We start from the raw sequence: 26491 nt of genomic DNA, 5'->3' as shown, positions 1-26491 counted from the left end.
GACATCTATTAGCACGAATTGCTTCTTCTGTTCTCTGAAGAAGGCCATCAGAGATCACAGATGGCCGACCTGTTCTTTGTTCGTCATGAACATCAGTCCGACCTTCAGAGAAATGACAACACTATTTCGTTACATTTTGTCAATTCATAATGTTCCCATAAACAGAAACAATTTCTTTGTGAATATCCGCTGGTCGCTGACCTTTTGCATGAAGAAAACGTATGACGGAGCGCACTTTGCATTTGGCAGAATTGTGAATCGGCGCAGCCATTTTAAACAGGACCTTCTCCAACCAGAATCAATGTTGAAATGCCGAACGACTGTGAGGAGAAAGCTAACGGTTCAAGGTTAACACCTGTTGCCAACTTGCTCACCAAAACTTTTCTTTTCCTCTGGCATATGGTGTATCTTTACTTTTCGAAATGCCCTCATTCACTGCTCAACATTGAAAATGCAGCACCAAGAAGGAGTGGTCAGAAATTTATGCAAATTTTAGAGTAGGCGCACGTCACTGAGTTATGCGAAAGATGCGAAATACACAGCTCTCCGACGCACATGAAGATATAAGGGAACGAACGTGCAGAATGGGCAATATTTGTGTCATTATTTCTGCCAGACAAATTATCAAAGAAAGTTGGTTTCTGTCCCGGAGGATACGTGTAAAAGGGAAGAATGCCAGGCGACTGTCAACGAAGGCACTTCCAGCCAGATAGACAATTTAGAGAAGGGCGGGTTGGTCCTTATGTTAAATCGTAGCTGATACCCCATGGATGCGAGGGCGGTGCATTGGCTATGGCAAACATGGTTGGAACAAGGAAATGTGCATGGAGGTAGGAAAGGAAGGAGGGGCCATTCCGCGCTAGAAGTGAAGCACTGCTTTGAAGCTTGGGTCACCAGACGGGGTGTTCTTTGTTTACATTCAGAAGCTCGCTTGACAAGATTCTGATAGTATTTCGACACACGACAGTTCCATAGAAATCGAAAAGGGGACACTCTCGCATGAAAGAAACATTCATAGTGTAATGGATAATAGCAATTTGTATAGTTTACTGACATTTACGTAAAAATCACATCTTGGTTATTTTTCGATACATAACAACAGCGATTTTGATTATGAATTTGTTTTATAAAATTCTAAGGTGTTGCACTACAAAAATATAGATTTTAAGAAAACTGCTAAAAGAGATCTGCCAAAATTTATTTTCTAGAAGATTTGAAAAGTTTGAAACTTGATGGCTAAATGTAAATATAAAATTATGTATGTTAAAATATTTGTAATTAGGCACATAGGTCAGATTAAGTTTTTATTAAATAGAGTAACGCATGCAAGGGCTATCTGCCTAAAGAGAGAGATGCCATCGTGGAGGAACTTTGAAGAAAAACTGACCTTTGAGTGAGTATTAAAAATAATACTTATAATTTTCATTCAAATTATATTCATATATATTTTTTATGTAAAACTTTCGGGTGTATGCTAAATTAGTGTAAATTACTTTACACGAAAAATATAGTGAATGCACAGAAATTAAAGATTCGCACATGCCGGAAATGATAAATAGGAAATATGTATGGGTATTTATGCATGTGCTTGCAAAAAGCATGTATCTGTCTTTGACAAAATACTTAAATATTCATTAAATTATTTATAAATGTATTTGAAATGAAGAATTTATTCACTTATAAACAACTGTGAAAGTACTGTGAAGAAATCTAATGATTAAATGTATCTCATTTATAATGATTATAAATGTTATCTAAATATATAATAACCTTAATAATTGAATTGTAAACATAAATTGAAATCCTGTTGACAAATACGTTATAAAACTATTTAAGCAAGAATTGTTCGTATTGGAAAGCAATCTGTTAAAAGGTATTGTAAAGCAAATGCTATGAGATGCGCACTTAAGAACGTAATAAAGAGTTTTGGAATATGTATTGTTGAAATGAAGGGTAAAAAAAAAAAATCTGATAAGTATAATTAAAAGAATTATTCCCTTTACATTTTATAATAACTCAGTTACAAGTTTTAAATAATACTAAAAAAAAAAAAAAAAAAAAAAAAAAAATTATTTTATTCCCTTTCAGAAATGTTCAGAGAAAGTCAAATACTATTTAATACCTATTTAATTATTAGGAATTAGCGAAATACTTATTTAAAGTATTTCGCTAATTCCTAATAATTCTCTAATTTAAAATGAACCGAATAGAGCATTAATTATAAATTGACTTGCATTTTTTGATTTAAAAGAAGCCAAAAAATCATGTCATATTTAAGAAAGTATTTTAGGAAGAAGCTCTATAAATAGAAAAGAAATAATGCATAATTTTAATATTAATAATACAATAAACTTTAATCTTAATTTTTGTACCTTAACCGAATAAAATCGAATTACCTTAATTTTTTTTTCTAATGTAATTAACGAAAACTTGTGAAAATATTTCATTCAAATTAAACCATTCTGAGAAAACTGTCCTGTGAAAAGTATAGCATTTAATTCCGTTCAGAATGAAATGTTGTTTAAAAATATGTTGTTTTCACATACTTAGGACTTTGAAGTGTTGTAGAAAAAGAAAATATATACATTTATATGTATATTTGCGACGTAATTACAAAATATTTACATCCGAACACGTCAAATCCCATAGAACTCAATGGTAAATGACCCAATGTTTTGGTCACCACGTAGGGATCGCCGGTGCTTCAGAGCAGGGTATGGGAGAAACTTGTTTAGGGCGAGTCCATCTTACTTCCTACCTCCATGGAAATGTGGGAAGAAGGAGGGGGCAGGTGCAGCCAGAATGACGTCAGCACGCGTGGATCAACGAATCCGCCAACAAGCTGTGGCGGTCCCGCAAGTCACTTGTACCGCAATTCTGTAGCATGTGGAAGATACCCTGGATGTTCCCGTGTTGATCAGAACCATTTCCCATTGATTGGTTGAACGTGGCCTGCACTCATGGCGTCCATTAAAAAGACTGCCATTGACTCCATAGCATAGATGCCAATGTTTAGAATGGTGCCAGACTGGAGCAATGTGGATGACAGAATGGTGAAACGTAGTGTTCTCAGATGAGTCACGCTTCTGTTTATCCAGTGACAGTAGCCGCATACGTGTGTGGCATCTACGTGGAGACAGATCTAATCTGGCAGTAGCTGTGGAACACCCCACCGCACGACTACATGGCATAATGGTTTGGGGCGCTATTTCCTATGATTCCAGGTCACCTCTAGTTCGTATTCAGGGCACTATGGCACCCCAACGATACTTGGACAATGTACTGTGGCCGGTGGCAATCCCCTACCTTCAGGGGCTGCCTAATGCAATTTTTCAGCAGGATAATGCCCGACCACACAGTGCTTGCATCTGATAACATGCTCTGCAAGGTATACAGATGCTTCCCTGACGACCGTACTCTTCTGACCTGTCACCAATCAAACATGTGTGGGATGTGACTGGACGCTGTTTGCAGACTCTGTCTCTGCCTCGTTCAGAAGACAAATTGTGGGAAATGGTTGAAAGGGAATGGAGAGCCATCCCTCAGGACACCATCCACACTCTTATCGACTCTATGCCTGGACGTGCTTCTTTGTGCTTCGCTGTCCGTGGTGGTCCTACATCCTACTGAGCCAACATCGTTCTTGCTCTGTATTCTGACTACCATTTTGAAATAAAGATCACTTATTGATGCTTGCTGTCTCTGTCTTTATCATTTCTGACCACTGCTTCTTGGTGCTGCATTTTCAATGTCGAGCAGTGCATACACGCATGTATATGTGTGTGTATATATACATGCAATATGCATATGTGTATACATGCATGAAAATAAATAATAATTGAATGAAAAATTGAATATGACATTTTAATTTGTGTAGACAATATGATTTAATAAATATTTCCACTGAATTAATGCAGGTTACAGTATACAATCCAGATTTGAATTTAATTTGCCCATCGTATAAATTATTTGCATGTGATACACAGACATATACGCATATATATAACATAGAGATTTCATATTTGATACAAGAATGTCTTTAGTATGCATGTCCAGGTTACAGTTTTTTGGCTTATTGAATATGGTTAATGTTGCAATTTAATAGTTTAGAAATAAAATTATAATTCAAAACATATTGCACTATAATGCATATTTTTGAATTAATTAATAATCTAACTTTAAAATTACATTATACGTATAATAAATGATTGCATTAATGTTCAAAGGAATAAGTAAATGTCAAATAATGCCACTTTGCAATTGATTGCCATACGAGTTTTAGAACATACAGTAGTTATCGGGGCAACAGAAAGACAAATACATCAACATTATACTGCGCTAATGATACGCTTCAAATTTTTAAGACCACTAAGAATATGTATAGTTCTAACATGCACAGGAAGTAAAGCATATTCAATGACGAACCCTTTTCTCTTTACTTAATGCATTTAATTTATAACCTCCCTATGTTTGTTCTTGAAATAACTGAAATAAATTCCATTCTACAAGTTAACAATCACCACAATATGTCTTACTTATGCTAACAAAAGTGATAATACTAACAAAAGTAATAGTTTTTTAGCCAGATACTTGTACTTGTTTTGAATTTACAGTTTTAATGCGAATTTTAGTTAAAGTAGTTTTTTAATTTGAGGCCCAGTAGCGCAGTGGCTAGTGCAAGGTCGACTCAGCCTTTGATTTCCATCACTTGGTTCGATAAAATGAGTACCAAATTCGCTCGGGGACTAAACACAGGGGTCCTGCGACCAGCTGACCACTTGTTCAGGGCATATGCTTAGGCACCCCGGGACACACGTTTAAGAAAGCAAATTTCGGGCACTGCAGGCCTTGACATATTAGGGCTGTTATGCCACTGAGTTTTTTGGTTTAGCTTAGTTTTTTAATTTAATGCTCATTATGTATCAAATATTATTAATAAGTTAAAGAAAAATATCAATTACAGACTTACCAAGAAGCTTAATAAGAAGTGATACGTTTAAAAACGTTGCCTATGATGCCATTAGCTGTCCATATTACACAGGGTTAAGTATCATGAAGCAACTTTAATAAAATGAATAACATATCCCATGGCATTTTGAGCTTAGGTCTATTAACAACAACCATTGCATTTTAAGTCATCTTTATTAATTTTCTATTTTTGCGCAGTTACTAAAATGTATACTGTATACACACACAGTAAATTCATAATCAACCGTGATCGCATTTGAAGGCAGAAAAGCCCAGAAAATATCAATTATTTCATGTGCAATATTCATAAGCAGATGCTCTGTAACACAGTATGATCGAGTAATGTTATGACTGGAAGGGTATAAAATAACAAATAGAACATACCTATACTTTGAAGTCGTTGTAAAAAATTCCACTTACCTTCGCAAAATTTGATTTCTTAAAATAGCCTCCAAGCGCTGTTTCCGAGCAGCTACATGGAATCGTTTAGAAAAATAGGTTGGATCACACTGGATCACATCTCCATGCTAATGTAAAAAAAAAAAAAAAAAAGTGTTATATTCTGCATAATGAGCTAATTATAATCAGAACATTTTGTCCAAAACATATTTTAAAAACTTCGCTGATGATGACTGATATTACAACAAATTGTTTTTAATTTTTGATATTTAAAATTCAGAAACTATTATATGAAATAACACAAAATTTGACTTTCAACGCAACTTCATTATACAGATTTTTTTAAAAATAATTTTAGTTAATTCTCAAACATATAAGGCGAAATATGGACATTCAAAAATTTTTGTGCTAATTGAATATATAAACATGCAGTCCCAAAATGTGTAAAATATGTATATTTTGTGAATTTTACATGAACTCTGAGCAAAACCCTTTGCTGAAGGATTGAATTTATTTAAAAACTATATTTAACTTGGAGTGAAAAAAAATAGCTTGATTCCTCAGAGTATTCATTACACTCAAATAGTTTCAATTTTGTGAACAAAATATGCTATGATACATTTACCTCTTGCTCTCAAATATAAGATAATGACTTATGACTGAGCAATTTGGCATCATTTCAATGACTGCCAATGTTTACATTTCAAAAAATTATTCCAGAAGCTTGGAGAGGCCCATAATATTGATGCAGTTAATGGTTAATTATTGTTTTCCTAATTTTTTGTTGCTCACTGAATTGCTGAATTGAACTGATAAACTGAATCTCAAGTATGAAACAGAAAAATAACCATGTTAATAGAAAAACTTTCCTTAACAGTCATGACATTATTTATATTTGTGAGGTGTTGCATGACAGGAAAAAGGCTGGGAAGCACTATCATACAGAATAGAAAAACACTAAAAATGCAAAATTAGAGATTATAAATTCCATGCCAATCTAAAGTTACTTTTTCACCCCTGCTAATTAAACCAAGGAGGTTAAAATAGGAGGGAAGGTTCAACTCAAACTGTGAATCCTCAGCGGCCATGTTACTGCAGCTGGTGTGGTTCGTGCAAAGAAGTCTATCATTGCAAAATTTTTTTTTTTTTTTTTTTTGTGAAGCATAGAATCTTGTGTTGCATATGGGTGCAGGAAGATTTTCTAAAAAGATTCCTGGGATTACTTTTGACACGTAAGTATTGATTTTTTTTACGTAATTTGATTATTATTACAATGCCATGTTATTTTCTTTCCAGATATGAAAAAAAAAGACTTAATAATAATCAAAATATGTTAAGTACATTTTAATGTTTCTGTTTATAACTGGTATCTTTGTTCCTTAACATGCAATGATATATGCTAGAATTTAAACTATGTAATTTGAACATTTTATAATTTTCATGAAACGTAAGAAATCAATTGTTACTATTTTTATGAATTGTAAAAGTGTTAATTAAAGTAATGCTTTTCTTTATGTATTATTATTCATTTTTAAGTTTTGTGAACTGTTATGAATATAATTTGTGCATTTGATCACGATAAACTGTTCAGTTGTTAAAAATTGTTTGCATAAACTTACAAATATTTAGGAAGTATAGCAATAAAAGTAAAATATTTACATAATTGAACACGTGGAAAGACATATCCAAAAATTTATATAGGTATATTTCTGTAATTCAGCTTAATTAAAGGCAATTTCTTTGAGAATTATAAATACGAAACAAGCATAAACTGAAATCATTAAATTCATATAAATCTAATTCAGAAGTCAAACAACAAAAATCAGCATTGATTTTCAAAATTTTCACAGTGAAAAGCCTGTGAAAATTAACGCTGATTTTCGTTGTTTGACTTTTGAATTAGTACTTATTCGGCGTGTTATTGTGTCTTAATTATAGAAGCCCCAAACAGGCTTATTTTTTGCTTGCTTTTCTGTGAAAATTTTGAAAATTAACGCTGACTTTTGTTGTTTGTCATCTGAATTAGTACTTATTCGGCATGTTATTGTGTTATATAAATCTGTTTTATTTTATTAACTTCTTGTTACAAGGTTGTTGATTCTGAAAAGGACCTATTTAAAAAAATGCAACCTATGACTATTTTTTAGGTAACTGTCAGCTATTAATTTCAAAATATTTATTATTTTAATTTAAAAAAGAACAAAAAATGAAATACTATTTGCATCAAGTCTTCTGAAATTGGCTCAAATAATTAGCTCTTTCAACAACTGCTATAACCAATAAAAAATATGTGAATTTCTGTTTTAGTGTATTTCAACTTAAAGCTGAAGTATTAAGCATACTAAAATAAAATAACTTTCTTTCCTATATGTTAAAAATTTGTATATGAAATGATTCTTTAATAACTTACGATAATATTGTGAATAAATCAGAAATATAACTTCTTAAAGAAAAAACTGGAAAGTGCACACAAAAGGTAGCTAATAAAACCTGAACAAATTCTTGAAATATGCAGAAACATCATTTTTAAAGGCTTTAATGTTATACATATGCATTTAGACTTTGAAATATTTCTTAATTTTCTGTACATAGTAAATTACAGATATAATCTTTATTACCTTAAAGCAAAAATTTAACAAAAGTGAAACATTTCATTATAAATTTAACATATTTTTACCGGAAAATATATGCACAAAACAGTTTAGAAACAAGTATGTTTCATTGCCATAATGCAACGTTTAGATTTTACAAACATGGCCGCCACTTGTTAGATAGAGTTTCATTCTCCGATAGTGGAGGAAAATGTGAATCCTCACTCCTGAATTAAACTTTCAGACTATAACACTGTATAAAAATAAGTACACTGTTAATAGACTAATGTTCAAACATAGGAGAACTTTGGTGAAGAAAAAACATTGGTGAATAATAGGTTTTTGCTTTTTGTAGTATAATGCTTATTATTTGCTAATCAGGATTTTTTCCTTATTACTTAAAAATAAACTGTACAACAGCAACACTTCTTTTATTGTTTTAAAACATAATGCAGGAGTTCCCAATTGTACTTATCATTCATATTATCTGTGCTCCTGTGACCTTAGAGTGCTGAACATCCCTGCACACTCAAATGTATTTTACATAAAAGCCTAATATGCAAAAATAATTCCCATAAAATCTGCTTTCTTTCAAAATATTTGGATTCATGAATATATTATATAAATGTTATTTCTTAAAAAAAAATCATAATACTTCCAATCAAAACAAGTTAATGTGCAATATTAGTAATAATTATTCTATTATATTAACATGTTCAAAATATTTCTATACAAATGAAATAAAAAGCGAAGGATTTAAATATCAATGCTATTACATACTCTTGCCATATTTAACCATAAAATTTTAAGCTGCTTGAGCTGTGTGCATTTTACATTATAATAAAATAATAAATCATGATACATTATGATAAAATAAAAGAATAAATCATATTCATAATAACAATGCTAATACTCCAGAAATTCCATTCAGTAGTTTTGCAATCTTGGCATAATTTTTGCACATTTAAAATTTGAAATAAAATGCCCCATTTCAGAATATCAAATATGATATGGTGAGCCACCAATGAAAATTTGATACTGTATCACAAATTTGATATGGAAAGATTTTAAAATTTGAAATAAAATGCCCCATTTCAGAATATCAAATATGATATGGTGAGCCACCAATGAAAATTCGATCATGTATCACACGTTTGATATGGAAAGTGTACAAAGAAACTGAAGTGTATCATGTACGATATGCTGGAAGCAAAGAGGTAAAGCTCAGCAAGTAAGTACATGCAATTTTCACAGCAAAGAACATTTCGCTTTCCCCTCACAAAGCAATCAGCTCTGTGACAGGTGTTACTCTAGTTACTTCAAGCCTTTGTTGTACTCAAGAGACTACCCTCTTCTGTTACACCTTTGTGTTTATCATGGCTGCCTTTTCAATGTACACTGCGCAAAAAAAAAAAAAAAAAAAAAAAAAAAAAGGGAGGGGACAGTTTTATATCTCCCATTCTACTGGGCCAATTGACAAAATTTAAACTGCATTTTTCATGTCTCGAAAGCATGACTTATGATATATATTAGATTTATATATAACACTATTCTAACATAAGTATTCTGACAAAAATAGTACTTTTTCTGAAATAAAATACCAATTTTTTCCCACATTTCGATTCTACAACTCAAATTATGCCAGACTGCCAAGTTTTGTAAAAATCTTTAGTTTAGTAGTTTTTTAAAAATTAGCTCCTCAATGTTAATTGAATTTGGCATAGATTTATTAATATCTCTTTTTTTTATTAAAATATTTTGATTTTTCCTTTCACATTACGAAATTCAGGTTCATTCTAAATAAAATTCACCCATTTTTTATTTAATTTTTTTAATTTCTATTTTTAAATAATTTTTATAAATTTTTTTAAAAAAATTTGAGATATACCGTATAACATTTTTACCATCATCTTAAAGTAGGTGTAGTTCTAAGCATACGTACAAAAAATACAGTTTTTTATTCAAAATTTTCTAAGATATACACGAATTTACATATTTTCGTGTTTTGAAATTTGGCATCTTTTTTTTAGCGATAATAATGCCAAATGTGGTTTATGGATTTTTGTTACAGTGAATTGCCACAGCTGTTTTTAACCTTAAATTTCAAATAAATTTTTACAGAGAATTAATAATATGAAATTTTTTCTCTCAGTTATGTGTAACAAATATTTTTGATACTATAATGAAAAGCTAATTTTTAAACTTTTAGATGATATTATTCAAATTTTGCACTTTTTGAAAAAAAAAAAAATTTGCAAGAGTAAATTTTTACCTTTGCCGTGTTATCGTCTGCTACTTTACTTTAACTGCATTATTTAAATTCATTTGTCTAAAACTGAGAAAGTTCATTTGATGTTTACTTTCACAATGTTTTTAAGCAAACAGGACGTTGACAGTTTGGCTCATGTCCCAGCTTTAAATATAAATTTTTACATTAATCCTCTTAGAAAGAATGTTTTAAGTAGCTAATTTTCTCTAGTGTTATAGATTGTGTAAAAACATGATATTATTATATGTGTTATATAGATTGTATAAAAACATGATATTTGATTCTAGCAATTTCAAAAATAAAATATTTGACTAAAATATGAATAACATTTTAAGAAAGTACATGTAGGATGATAAAATTGTGTAAAGCAATGAGCATAACGATAAAGCTATTTAAAGCAATATATGCAAGTCATCCTAAGTTTAAATGTCGGTTATACATCTTTCTCATTTATATATCTTTTCTGAACGGAACATTGAAAGCAGTGTTAATTGTGCTTTATGGTATTTTCTCTTTTAATACAGTACAAAGTCTATAATCTGGACTTGTCGAGACTTCGCCAATTCCGGATTATAGATCATCAATTTAAATCTGGTAAGATGGCACGCAGAAATTTTACAATTCAAAATATAAACCGTAATTTATGGAATGAAGAGAAATTATGATCTAAAGCGTATCAAAATTTACAAGAAAAAAAAAAGCTTAATATTTATTTGTTTACTTTAGTAAACATTTCTATCAATGTAAGTTGTTTAATTTGCTTCGTTTTTTGTGCTAATACTTTCTCTTTAATTCTATAAACAGAGATAATTTCTTGTTCAGTTACAAAGTTCCACTGTTCAAGTGCTGTAATTGCTGTGTCGAGAATGCCGACTAACTTGTCAATCTAAATTTTTTCGTTTTTAATAACGTTCTCTGTTACTTTTTTCAATATCGGAAGCGTGCATGGGTAAACACTTTACTAGCTTTACACGCATGCGTAGTGGATGCACGCATTAAACGTGCATGTGTAAACACATTATGCGCATGAGTAAGTTTGTGGCTTTGAGGTCCGGATTATAGATCATTCCGGATAATGGACGTCCGGATTACGGACTTTGTACTGTATATGCAGTTTTCAAATGCATTGTAGTCTGGGTCACAAAGTATTCTTATATGATTTAGATTGTTTTCAGCCGATATAATAATCGGGTCACTCGGTGGTACAGAATAAACAATGTTGGGCTGTTTTATTTTTTTGTCATTTAGTAAAAACTTTTAATTAAAATATTTATCCTTTGGACTTTGCTTTAAACTTTATTTATAGTTAAAATGCCTAGATAATGAAAAGCTGTCTTCAGCTGAAACTCAATTGATAAATTAAAAAAAAAATTGACAAGAATGCAAAATTTATGGAAGTGTAACAATCGAAAAATCTTAATTTTCTTGTCTGAGCACTGAAAATAAATGCAGAAGGAAAGAAGAAAATTAGGGAGAAAAGTAAGCAAAAATTTGAAGAGCAACTTGGCTGTCAGAAATACCAAGATGTTTTGAAAAGTTGGATGCTTTTTAATATACTTGCAGAATGCCTGAAGAAAAAGAGCAAGCCATTAAGAAGGGGGGGGAATTGCATAAAATTTAGTATTTTTTTTAAATTTAAAACTTTTTAATCTTATGATATTTGATTCTAACAATTTCAAAAATAAAATATTTGACTAAAATATGAATAACATTTTCAGAAACTACATGCGGGATTATTAAATTGTGTAAAGCAATGAGCACAATCATAAAGCTGTTTAAAGCAATATATACACATCATCCTAAGTTTAAATGTCGGTTATACATCTTTCTCATTTATATATATTTTCTGAATGTAAACTGAAGGCCGTGTTAACTGTGCTTTACGGTATTTTCTCTTTTAATATATGCAGTTTTCAAATGCATTGTAGTCTGGGTTACAAAGTATTCTTCCGAAAGAAACGAAATTGAAATAAATAAAATCAAATTCTGAAAATTTATATTAATACAGTCAAAAGTCTTTAATCCGGACCTCAAAGCTACAAACTGTCCGCGCATGCATAAATGCATAATACCTTTACCCATGCGCGTTTAATGTATAACGGACAGTATAAGCTAAACTAAAATTATCTAATTATGTATTTCAGTTAATGTTGCCGATTGCATTGTTCCTTAATCTTCTAATTGGATCCAGCTTATTATTTTTTGCAGACTGTTAGAGCAATTTTATAAAAGTAAGCTTGAACTTTTGATTATGTCAAAAAGAATTTCAGATTCTGGAGCTGCCAAAGGATCTACAAAGCGAAAGCACGTTTCGATGTCCAGCAAACAAAAAGTGGAATTGCAGCAAAAAATGGATAAAGACATATCCTTTGTTTCTCTAACCATTCCGAAATCTGTTCATCAATTTGACACTGCTCTGGGGGGGAAGTCGCGGCACACAATGAACTGGAAGTTGATATGTCAGCACTATCCTTATCTTCAGGGCAGATGTTTTTATTTTATTCAGCTTATAATTCCTTACTAAATGTAGTATTTCATCTCGATGTACTCAGTCTTTGATATGATTAAAACAAATTTCTTGTCATTATAAATATCCCGAATACACCTCAAAGTTTTCTGGTTACAATTTTCTAATTTCGACTATGCGTAATGTATGCTTTACGCATGTGTGCATTGAAAAAAATGTTTAATAAAGTAAACAAATAAATATTAAGCTTCTTGTTTGTAAATTTTGATACCCTTTAGATCATAATTGCTCTTTATTTCATAAATTACGGTTTCATGCTTTTAATTTAACAATTTCTGCATGCCATCTTACCAGATTTAAATTGATGATCTATAATCTGGAAAAACCGATAATCCGGAATTGCAGAAGTCCCGATGAGTCCGGATTAAAGACTTTTGACTGTAAATATATTTAAAATGCTCAGTTAGAATGAATAAATAGAAAATTTTAAAACAATTATCTGAAGGGACAATGCAACACAAACAACTAAAATAAAAGTCTAAAATTTAAAAAATTGCCTAAAATTATAACTATGACAAAAGAATAAATTATAAAGAAAACTATTTGAAAGAAAATAATCGATGCGCCTTTTATTTAAACTACGCAATTTGAATTGGTAAATAGAAATTTTTAAAACAGTTATTCGAAAGAAACCATGCAACTTAAACAATTAAAATGAAATTTGAAAAAGAAAAAAATACTTAAATTAATAGCAATTATAATTAGAACTATAAAGAACATTATTTGAAAAAAGGAACGATCGTAACATTTTCTCTCTCACGCACAATGTACAAAGGGAAAGGAAAATACGTTGCCATATATTAAGAAGTTCGCCAAGTGAACTCCTCTTGCTGCAAACATTAATTTATGAATTTCTCCGAAAATTTCACACCAAATTTTACAAATTTTATATTTAGGTATAATTTGAGTCATAGAATCGAAATATGGAAAAAAATTGGTATGTTATTTCAGAAAAAGTCCGATTTCGTGTCAAAATACCTATGTTAGAATATATAAAATATATAAATCTAATATAAATCCTAAGTCGGCTTTTCAGACATGAAGAACACAATTTGAATTTTGTCAATCAGCCCAGTAGAACGGGAGATATACAACTGCCAATTTTTTCCCTCCCTCAGCGTACATGACATTCCCGTTCCTAAGCACCTTTTCTAGGTAAAAAGCAATAAAGTATTATACCTTTCTTGCTTACAAACTTCTTAAATTCTAATTTGCTTCCTTTTTCTGCTTGGGAATGGTTATATAATGATTCCATCCAGTATATTTACTTTATTTACATGTGAAAAATTGCTTCGAGAAAAGGGTGTATTTGCAACCTCCAAAAATAAATCAAATAAAAATAAAGATAGGAGAACATGGGTTTGCATATGAAATTGGATTGTATACTGGAGACAGCTCTGAAAACTAGACATTATATTTGTTCACATATGCTACATTCATAAGTGTGTGCATTACTCAAATTCTTGAACACAGAAATCCTTTTGTGAATACTTTCAAAATACTTGGAATGGAAGCTGATTTGCTAGAAAGCTAATACTGGCAATAAAAGGCTAAATATTCTAACTGAAGTACTGTTTATTCTATCAAATGAATGACATATTTTATCAATTGTTTTGCACTCACACAGCATTGTAAATTAATGAAATATGTAACAAAAATGGTATGCTCAATGATATGTATTATACACTAAAACTTGGCAAGAATCATTGAGGAAAGTACTATGTCACCAAAGTAGTAGTAGTAGTAGTAAGTAGGAAAGCCATTAATGGTTGCACATCCATTTTGCCACGGCGAAATGTCTCCATCTAAATGGTGGTGACAGTTGTGCACATGGTTTTGAAATTCAAGGGAATGTTTGTAATGATTAGATTACAGAGTTTCTCCCCTTGTAGTTAATCATGATACCATTGTGGAGTTTGCCTGTTAATAAAAAAAGAAAGCATTACATTTTCCCCAGAAATATGGTATTTTGTATAGTATTTCAGTTAGGAAATGCACAATCCATGAAGTTAATTTGTGCAAATCACTTATTTTTTTAAAAGTTAAAAACAGATAGCTGAGCTGCTATTTTTTAAATGTTAGGCTAGTGAAAAATTAGTTCACAACTGGGAATTTTGCAGAATTGGACGGATAATGCAAGAGTAGCACAAAAGTTACACGTGCATAAGATTATGGTCTGAAAATTAAGTATCAAGAAATTTTTCTCTCCAAACGTTCCTTTTCCTGGTACTTATGTATTCAAACACCACCTTAGTGATTTTGCTGACATTTCCTAAAAGGATATGTTATATATAAGATATGCTATAACTGCTTTTAATTTGTTTTCTAATCACAATACATTTTTCATAATTTTGTTCTTATTTGTTATGCTTCATTTTTATTTTATTATAATTTTTAATGTATACAATAAACGTGTGCTCCACACTTACTAATTTTAATTCTGTAACGCAGGAGTACTGGGAAGCAACATGACTAATGATTTAAATCACCAAAAGCCAGGCATTTGCAAGGGAAGGGTGAATAAATAAAAGTAAGAGTATAGGCACAAACGTAAAGAAAATATTTTGGTAAGTTACCTAATATTACCATACCTCTACTTGCTGAGAACAAACAAGTATCTTAAGAAAAAAATTAGCCCCCCTTTTTTTGAAAACCAGGTTTATTCATTTTATAAAAACTGACTACATAAAATTCACATGCTTAATTAAAGGCTAAAAATAACCACATAAACTTTTATCTGATGTTAACTTTATATTAATTAATCATCACAATTTATATGCATACCAAAAAATTTAAATATTATAAAAGTGAGTACATTTTTTAGTATATTTTTGAATGGATTGATAAAATGAAGTAAATTTAAAATTTAATATTGGAGAAAAATCATAAATTTTATAATGAGGAAGGACAAAAGAAATATCATTTGCAAAGAATGTCTGCTTTACATTAAGTTATTGCATTTTTCATGACATGATATATACAAGGTCAACCACTTTATTGTGAAAGATCCTGCTGGACAGTATGATCCATGCACACTTCGGTAATAAAAACTAGAAACTTCAACTAACACCTTGTGATTTGTAAAAAACATGTATGAATTATAATCACAGTTGTTTACATATGCTTGTTTAAAAATACTGATAGAAATAATAATATTATGGAATAACAACAGAAATACAGTTTAATGAAAAAAATGCAGATTTAACAGAATTTGTTTTCCTTTACAGATTTCATTTGCACATGATACAATTAAATGCACTAAATATCATTAATAGTAATAAAAAAAATTTAAGTCCTCTGCTTTTCTTAAACCATTCATTTGATTACGAGTATATCAGAAAAATGGAAACTAGCATTTTCATGGCACCATTACTGAAAATTAGGAATTTACTTAAATCTTCCTCCTCAAGATTTTCTGAAATTTGAGAGAAAGGATAAGCTAAAGCACACGGGATAATATTAAGAAACGGTTAACACGAGATGGCTATGATTACACATAATTAAAACATATTCATTAGTTGTTGAGATCTAAAGTGTCAGTTATGCAATTACCAAGACATCTACCAATTTGTAAAGTAGATTGTATCTTAAAAAATATTTTGAATTTATTTACATAAATGAATTTAAAATATACAGGGTGATTCTACATTGTTTTTACAAATTAAGAGGGGTGATAGTACTCATCCAGATGAACAATAAATAATTACCATAGAACATAGGGTCGCATTCTACTCCGAGAGGCAGAAAAGAGGAATATTAGAATTCCAAAATGAATTTACAACAGTATTGGGAGAGCGAATGAAGGAGACCAAAAGTAGCACAATGTTAGGTGAAAAACTCACAAAGAATGCACAAAATGTATAAAACCAAACACTTAGTGTTCAAGTGTTAATTCAAGATCAGACTTTAATGGCAAACACTCAAATGTACATCTTTGGTTCGCAAGGTCTCAACCTCACAAATGATTGCAACAAGTTAATTATCAAGGGCTGAATATTATCAACTCCAACTCAAGGTAGGTTTGATACTATCAAGGTAGCAGTTTTTCCCTTAGGCCATCTTCTAGTTTGTCCTCCTGGGCTTACTGTATTACACTCATTCTACGTAACCCTTTTGAAGCGCGGTGGTCGCGCCCTGAAACCACCATTTTTCGAATTATTTTCTCCTCTTCTTTCCGAAATTTTCGGGTGAAAATCAATTGATTACTGATCTTTTACCTCTAAATAACACAAAATGACTGCAGAATTTTACTTGTTTTAGGTCTTAGTACTTCAAAGCGGATGCCTTTTAAAATTCGTTTTCAACGAGACAAAATAACTTCCTTTTATTAATATAAACTTTAAATTTCAAAAGTTATTCATTGCACATCATTATTTTTATCATAAACAATTAAAAATAGCAATTATTAAACTGCATATATAAAAAAAAACCTTTATATGTATGGCATTTGCTCTGTGGTTTCAGGGCGCGACCACTCCGCCACTAGAGCATTGTGTCACAATGCTCTAGAGGCTCAGTGGTCACACCTTGAAACCACTGCTCTTCACAATGGCGTTTGCTTGTTTCTCAAATAAGAATGTTTATTTTTACACCGATATAGATAAGGGGTTTTGAAACCACAGAGTTATTTTATTACTAAACAATATATGCACCTGTCAAGTAAAAAGATCTTTCTTTTCCAGACACTTTTCTCTGACCTCAACACACTTGCTCCCCAAGCTAGTATTGTGATTTTATAAATTATTTTCTGTGGTTTAAATTTAATGTAAATATCCTTTGATATAATTAAAAATAGAAATCGCTTAAGTTTTATTTAAATTAAAAATATTTTTGGAATATTTTGGGATGAAATACAAATAAAATAACTATGAATTGGAAACGAATGATCGGTACCAAAGCCCCCCCCCAATTAGCATAAAAAATCACAAATTTCATGTGCCAGATGAAAAGAAACTAAATAATGCAGGACATATACCAGTAAATTTAGATCCAGGCAGTGTACATTTTGTAGCACAAGGAAGAAACCTCATAGAAGAAGATACATGTGCGAAACGTGCAATAGGAGTCTATGCACGTACCAAAAAAACAAAACATGCTTTGAACAGTGTCGCAAAAAAAATGTTCTTTGAAATTAAAAAAAAACAACACTGAGTTTTTTTTTTTTTATCATTATTTTACTGAGTTTTTTTTATCCATTTAGCCGAACGTCTTTATTATGTAGGTAGTTATATTTTCACTGCTATAGAAAAATTACATGAATGTTTATTTTTAATTTTTTCTGACGATTTATTTTGTAAAATAATGTAAAAAACATTATATACAATGCAATTCTTACATAATTTTTTTTTTAAAATTAGTAAATTTAGTCATTTATTGGAAACGCGCATGGACAAAGGTAAGTTTTTTTCCCTTACTATCTCAGTAAGTTTCAAAGTCCTAGACGTGCAGTGGTTTCACAGTGCGACCACTACCCACAGAACAATGAGCAAGAGTAGATTTTTTTAATTCATATATAGAGTCAGACACACATCTGTCTACTTCAAGAACAATGAGCAAGAGTAGATTTTTTTAATTCATATATTATTTGTCTCTAGGATCATGATATTCAATTTCTAGAAGAATTTTTAGTTAAAAAAATTATAAAAATAATATTGCGCGCGCCAAAGGGTTTAGCGCCCTTCTATTGGACACGAAGTTCTGACAGCCGGAACACAGCAAGAATGTTTCATTCTAATCTCGGCAAACACCAGAAGATGGAGTTAGTTGATAATATTTAGCCCTTGATTAGTTAATTAACATGTTGCAATCATTTGCGAGGTTGAGACTCTGCGAGCCAAAGATGTGGATTTATAACAACACTGTTGTAATTAGACACAATAACACGCCGAATAAATACTAATTCAGAAGTGAAACAACAAAAATCAGCGTTATACCTACAAAAATTGTAACTGTTGTAAGTTCAGGTTGGAATTCTAAAATTCTTCTTTTCTGCCTCTCAGAGTGAGATGTGACCCTATGTTCCATGGTAATTATTGCTCATCTGAATGAATACTATCACCCCTCTTAATTTGTAAAAACAATTTAGAATCATCCTATATACATAATTTTTAAAACTAGGCAAAAAGGCTGTTAGGTGCAGGTTTTTCAATTCAATTAATTTCGAAGGCAGTCAGACACACATCTGTCTTCTTCAAGAGGAAAAACAGTTTGCTCCTGAAGAAGTTTACTATATACACTGGTCATCAAAATTAAAGGATAATGACAGAAATAAACAGTAACTGATAGTTAATGAAAAATTATTAATAGAAATTTGTACAAAAGCATTAGTTAACACATATCACAATGTTTGGCAGCTTATTATTCGCAAAAAATTGAAATTAAAAACAAATTTATGGAAATTGGAAAATGATGGAAAAATTGTCACCACTTTTGGGAGGAAAAAATCTTTAATATGTCGCATGGTCACCTCAGATAAATATGCAAATATCACATCTTGATTTCACAGACTTTACCAAAGTGTTAGTCGAGTCTCGTGGAATTCCACCACTCCTCTAAGTGCACTTTTCAGCTCCTGGAGGGCCCAGGGAGGAATTTGGTAAGTTGAAATTCAGCACCCTAAAGCCTCCCACACTTGCTCAGTCGGGTGAGTAAGGTGGCGAATCCATTCAAGTGATATCTTCTATTTGCAAGCATTCTGTCACCACATATGCTCAATCGTCATCCATTAGCAAAAACTCTGGGTCAACAGCACCCGTAAACTGTCTAACTTGGCATTCCAATACCTCCTTCACATATCTCCGAGTGTTTACAGAACATCCTTGAAAGATATGCAGCTTGGTGCAGCTATTTATTACGATTCCTCCCCAAATCATTAAACCGCGGCATCGGAAACAGGATATTTCATAGAAAGGGGAAGGCAAGTTGTGTGTTCCTTCCCCTCTCCAGATCAAAATACATCTAGAATCACTGCTCAGACTATAACTGGATGATGACAGAAAAGGATCTTCTGATGCAGTTGTTGCTGTTAGCTGCCCTTGACCAGGCTGTCTATCAACTCATCCAGTGCTTAAAAAGCATGTGTTTGACCTCCCTCAGTTCTACCAATTATTTGTCACTTTTGAACTTCACTTAAATGCTTTTGAGCTATAACTACTGAATATTTATCACTTTCACAAACCACATTCATTTTAGACAATACTACAGACCGAAATTCCAACATGCATTCATTACGCGCCACATTATCAATCACGCTAATGTACGTGCAGAAGTTCAATTTTGTGTTAAATTGTATTTAATTAATATAAATAATTATAGCATTAAGCATCTGTTGCACCATTAACTTAGTGAGCACATTTTTCTCATTATCCTTTAACTTTGATGACAGTGTATTTACAGAACTACATGACTATATATTTAGTGATGAAGTTTGCTGTTTAACTGTGTGTAATCATAGCCATCTATGTTAACCATTACTGAATCTTATTTTGCTTGCTTTATCTTTTCCTCTCTCACACATTTTAAAACGACCAATTATTTTTGGCAAAATATCTTTTCCTTCTGAAACAGGACCTGTCTCATCACCTATGAAACTGAATGTTTTATCCCAAATCAAAGCCAATAAAAGGTTGCTTTTTTGCCAAATTTTAATTCTTACATTAACATGGCTCTCTTCCCTTTGGTTATCATACTTGCCAAACTACAACCCAAAATCAGGAGTTTTTTTATGAAAACACAAGTCCGCAAACCTACTATTACTGGTGCATTATTGGCACCAAGTGCTAACCAATTACCTAAAGGAATTGCATTATCTTTTTAAATTTTAATAATTAGCTGTGTTATATGAAAGGCTGTCAAATGCCTTTCTAAAATAAGAAAGTAAACAACACTCAATTTCTGAAAATACGGGATTAAAAAAAGAAACAATATTTGGATACAGTTTTGAATCGCTCTTATTGCTTGTATCCATAGAGAGACAAAATGGAACTATTGGTGTGGTGGTGTATTTAATTATGGCAAAGCACACTAGGGTTATCTGCCTAAGGGGAGGGATGCCTTCATGGAGGACTTTCTAAGGGAAACAGGCTCATATACATGTTACACATGGGGAAAACCACGAAAACACCCATGCAGCCAGCCCATTCGCGGGATTCGAACCTTGGACCGAACTACCAGTGTTCAGCGACTTTACCGCTCGGCCGCTGGTGGGCTTAAAATGGAACTATTTTAATGCAATAACTGAAGATCCTTTTTCATACCCATTTCTATTGTAGCCTTTCTGGTCCTTGCACTTCAGTATTTCTTAGCTATTTCACTTCTAAATAAAGCTGCAGCATGATCCGATGCATTCAGTGGCAGGTTGTGCTTTAGTAAAAAAGCAGAGAAGAGGCATTCTGCATTAATCACTTTTTGCTCCTTTGTTTCCACAAAAAAATTAATTTTTTTGTTTTTTTCAATAGACTTCATGTTGTCCTTATGTATGCACATGTTTCACAACATCGGCCCTTCCATCGACCAAAATCGAAAAATTGCAATGACAGATGTATTAAATTTCCTTGAGGAAAAATAATAGAAGAAAAGTCATCTGTATATGACTTTTGAAAAATATACATGATTGTTTTACCATTTTCACAGACATAATTAAAAGAAAGATCGTAATTTCTTAAACTATTTCTCAAAAGAATGTGCACTCACACCGCTCAGCGACAAGATGAATGAAATAACAGCCTTGATCTTGCTTTGTTCTCATCATGCCAGATGCCTCGCAGTGTCACTCGATGCTGATTGGAGAACTGGAATATGACATTTTTAAACACATGTGGTCTCACAAAGCAGAAACACGTTGTAATTTCTAACTGCCAAAATGACTTCAGTTCCCTTTCAGATGTAATCTAGAGCCAATTGAAGTGACACCCAAAATCACTTTTTTTCCCTCGTAAGTAATAAAGTAGTAAGCCAAGATACATAAAAATCGCGAGAAATTTTAAGAACAAGAGAAAGTCGGGAGAAATCTGTTGCAAATCAGGTTGGCAGGAGAGTGGTCGGAAATTGGGAAAAATCCTTCTTAAATTGGGATAGTTGGCAATTGGCAACTCTGGGTTATACATATTTTATTTAGAAAATATCTAACTTATTTGTAATGCTTTAATTTTATATCAGAGATTTGAAGAACTGTACTTGAGATCAGTTCTCAGTTCAAAAAGTGTGAATCTAGAAGAAAGAATTTTCTCTTGAAGGTATTAATAATGACCTAATCATGAGGAAAAAGTGCAGTGAAAAAAAGCCTGATGTAAAGAATAATAACTATCTTTTATTGCAATTTTTCTCTGTATACTGAGACCTACGTATAATGCATTATTTACGGCATGGAAGCTGAACGAAATAACAGCCTTGATCTTGCTTTGTGCTCATCATGCCAGATGGCTCGCAGTGGCACTCGATGCTGATTGGAAAACTGGAACATGACATTTAATTTTATTTAATTTTTCTAACAGTTAACTTTATTTTAGAAACAGCCTTTCCTTTAAATGCATTTTTTCCAACCCACGCTTTCTTGCCAGAATGAGATTTCAGTTGCATACATTAGAAAGTACGGTAGAAAGCTACTATTTAAACTGATGGCTGAGTTACTTCAGACAGAGTGTTCTGCCTGTCGGCCACGTTGTTTCACTACTAGTTAAAGTTTGCTAATTCACTGCCGTGCATATTAATTGCCTGATGATCTATGTCGATGGCATTATCCAAGAGCCAACTGTGCACTAAATAGCTCTGTGCAGCTTCGGCTGATTATTTAATTTAGATTTAGTTTTACATTCTTATTTTTAAACACATGTGGTCTCACAAAGCAGAAACGCCTAATTTCTAACTGCCAAAATGACTTCAGTTCGCTTTTAGATGTAATCTAGAGCCAAATGCAATTTGGTTCTAGATTAGATCACAAATCAGATCTTGGACCCAAATTTACTAGTCTGTGTCCATCAAACATTGGATACTGATTTACAAATAGTTCTTGTAAAGCAGGAAAATAGCAAACATGCTTTTTTATATGCGTAACATGCAGTAACTACAAAGCAAACAATATTCGTTAGGTAAGTAAAAAAATATCCTGAACTAAACGTTTTAGCAACAAAATTAAAAACAGCCTTTTATGCAAGTAATTATTCTCACTATTTTGAATAAAAGCTAATAAAAATAAGTTGTACCTCAAGAAAGATCAGAAGCAGATACAAATCATCGGATGGTTGCCAGAATTCTGGGATAACATGCAGATTATAAGCTATGCCATCACTTTCTACATAAAGCTGTAATAATAAAGTTATTAAAAATAAGTACATTAAAAAATCAGATTGGCTATATAAAGCAGAAACGATTATGTAAATATAAAGATAAGCAAAATAAGAATATGGGAAATATAATATTCACAATATATGAAAAGTAAATATGTGCAAACAATAAGACATATACAGAATTGTTGGCAACATTGAAACATTAAAAAATCAGGAGGTTTTTCGCACAGTGTGGCGACCCCATTTAAAAAAAAACTACAAACTGACAATAATTCACCTCATAATGCATGGCTCAAGTTCCTTAACTAATTCAATTCTAATGTAAAACATACTAGCATTTAATTGGGTATTCTAAATTTTATGTTCAATGCATAATTTAAATTTTATATTTTCTTAGACTTTCTTTTATGCTTTCTTAAACTGAAAAAAATCTTGAGTAGTTCACGAAAGCTTTTATTTATCAAACATTTATTTCTAACTAACTCATAAGACAGCAGCAATGCGCTATTTACGCAGTTACATTACATTGTTTTCTACTATCGTTCACAGAGGTTCTCAGGTATAAGAGTACTGATACTCTCGAAATCAGATGCTACAATAATATTTGCCAACTTGTGATAAATATTGATATTTTCAAAATGTTTTAAAAAAATTGCAAAAAATGCCAACTTGCATCCAATAAGTAATTTTTACTTTCTCATTCATAAACAACTGCCAGGTGCCATTGTTAATATGTAAGTACCTAACAAACATAATTGAAACATATGTGTAATTAAACAGTTACAGGTTTGTAGGGTTTTATTTAATTTTTCTAACAGTTAACTTTATTTTAGAAACAGCCTTTCCTTTAAATGCATTTTCCAACCCACGCTTTCTTGCCAGAATGAGATTTCAGTTGCAAAGTACGGTAGAAAGCTACTATTTAAACTGATGGCTGAGTTACTTCAGACAGAGTGTTCTGCCTGTCGGCCACGTTGTTTCACTACTAGTTAAAGTTTGCTAATTCACTGCCGTGCATATTAATTGCCTGATGATCTACGTCGATGGCATTATCCAAGAGCCAACTGTGCACTAAATAGCTCTGTGCAGCTTCGGCTGATTATTTAATTTAGATTTAGTTTTACATTCTTATTTTTGAGTTACCATAAAAAATGTTGACACAGTACTTGTAAGTATAAGAAAGGCCTTCTGTTAACTGTTCTTGAGAGTGAATAAAAGGGTCTTTTTACCCTTCTTGAGTTTTTACTGATACAATAGAACTTAGCAAATAGTTGCTTCAGTGTTCTAGTAAGTTTTAACATCAAGTAACTTTAATTTAACTAGAATCTTATTAGTTTATTATTATTATACTGGCTGAGTGCTGCCTGGGTTTGGTTTGGTTTGGTTTGGTTTATTTAATTATGGCAAAGCACACTAGGGCTATCTGCCTAAGGAAAAGGATGCCTTCGTGGAGGACTTTTTACAGGGTTCGTATACATTTCCTTACATGAAAATTAAGGACTTTTAAGGACCATCAAAGAAAAAATTAAGGACCTATCAGCAAACAAAAAAATGAATAGAATAAAGCAATTATCCATACAAACTGACTTCATGCTTGTAATTTCACTTTAAGAAACTAACAGAAATGTGTATTATGCACTATTAATTAAATTCAATTTAATACTTACCATAAAACAATTTTGAAAATTAAACTAACTCCCTACAAGTTATGAAGTAGATAACATTAAATTAGGAACATAATTTCTTGAAAAACATGTATAAGTGTATTTTACACTAATAACAGTCACCATTTTAGAGATTTACATGATTATTATTTAACTTATTTGATATTTATTTAAACACAGTCAACTACTATTATAATCACAATGTAAGAATATTTTGCAGATTAAAATAACTGATTTGTAAACATACAATTTATTTCCTTGGTTTTTTGAAAGATACTAGAATAATAAACTGTACAATAAAAGATACAAAACATTTGAGCTTTTTTTTTTTAAATCTGAAATCTTTTCAGCTATTTTAACATTTAATTTATTTATGTCTATTTCCTTTTCTTTAACTATTCTTCTAAGTTCATTTGCTTTGATAAACAAATCAATGTTCCTGCTGGTCTCAGCTTCATCTGCTAAAGCATCTACTTCTTCATTAATATCTTTAATGTCCCTTTGAAGAAATTTTTTCTTCTGCTTCATATAATCAATTTCTTCCTCAATAATATTTCTTTTCCTCTTTGAATTTTCAGATTTAGTTAAAGATTTTTGTTCTTCTAAATACTGAACTTTTAAATAACGAACTCCACTTCTTGCAGAAGCTGCTGCTGATCTCATTTTCTGGAATGATCTAAAATCCGGACCTCAAAGCCACCACCAACCAATTTTTTAGGGCTTTTTTGAAGGGAAGGGGTATGCTTTACACACGCGCATTAGATTTTTTTCCTCATCATAAAAAAACATGCCGGAAATCCCGATTTTTAATCTCAGTTTGGTGCTAAATAAAATATCTTATTATTGAAGAAATAATTATTTTAGCATAAATTTGTGTGATTAGTAACTTGACTCCATAGCTGCGTATCTGCTTATATCACAAACCTCATATTAATCTCAAACAATTTATATCTCAAACCGAAACATTTGTTAATTTTACACCAACTAATATTTTATATCCTTGATGCCGAAATTGCGAATCATTATTTATTGTATTTTGCTTTCATCACCGCATGTTTATCAAGGGATGACAACTTGAGTGATGAATCATGCAGCGACGCCAAATAATAGAGTATTATCCGATTACAGATTTAAGTTTAATGCGCTAAAATGTTGACAAGGGAAGATTTAGCAGAAATTTCTTTCCTTATGCTAAAAATAGATTTTGTTAATGATACTCATAGGACAAACGATTATATTTAGTGCTATTTGAATTAAGAATAACTGATTTGTTATTCACATAAAGCCAGAACCAGCGCCAGAGCTCGCATGGCCGCACCAGGCGGCAGAATTTAGCGAAGTTAAACAGAAGTTTTTCATTGCGATGAAAATGCCCAATCATCAATCAATTAATGGAGGGCGAAATCTCTAGTATAGTTCTAAATCCAGAAAATACAGCTACCGATAGTGAAGAAAGTAACAGAGAGGTTACTGAACGAGAAAAAATTTTGATTGACAAGTTATTCGGAATTCTCGACACGGCAATTACAGGACTTGAACAATGGAACTTAATAACTGAACAAGAAATTATATGTCTATAGTATTAGTCTAAAGTATTAGCAGAGAAAACAAATCAAACAACTCACATTGAAAGAAATGTTTAACAAAGTAAACATATAAATATTAAACTCTTTTCTTTTGTAAATTTGATACTCTTTAAATCATAAATACTTCATTATTTCATAAATCACGATTTCATATTTTCAATTTTATAATTTCTACGTGCCATCTTAGTAGATTTAAAATGATCT

The 26491-nt window shown here is 31.5% G+C and overlaps 1 protein-coding gene across 1 annotated transcript in view; it reads right to left on the bottom strand.

Moving 5' to 3' along the window:
- LOC118196753 (uncharacterized) overlaps positions 1-26491 on the bottom strand; it is a 135674-nt gene that overhangs the window by 84866 nt on the left and 24317 nt on the right. The window contains exons 3-4 of the mRNA XM_085809101.1: positions 22954-23052; positions 5389-5495 (exon numbers count right to left, since the gene is read on the bottom strand). Of these exons, the coding sequence (XP_085665227.1) occupies positions 5389-5495; positions 22954-23052 (206 nt within the window). The remainder of the gene's footprint in view (positions 1-5388; positions 5496-22953; positions 23053-26491) is intronic.

The sequence above is a fragment of the Stegodyphus dumicola genome, chromosome X2 (genome assembly GCF_044657685.1).
Source record: "Stegodyphus dumicola isolate Sdum_Otavi_A_Nest chromosome X2, ASM4465768v1".
NCBI classification, from domain to species: Eukaryota; Metazoa; Arthropoda; class Arachnida; order Araneae; family Eresidae; genus Stegodyphus; species Stegodyphus dumicola.
This window is presented reverse-complemented; position numbering and strand designations above follow the sequence as displayed.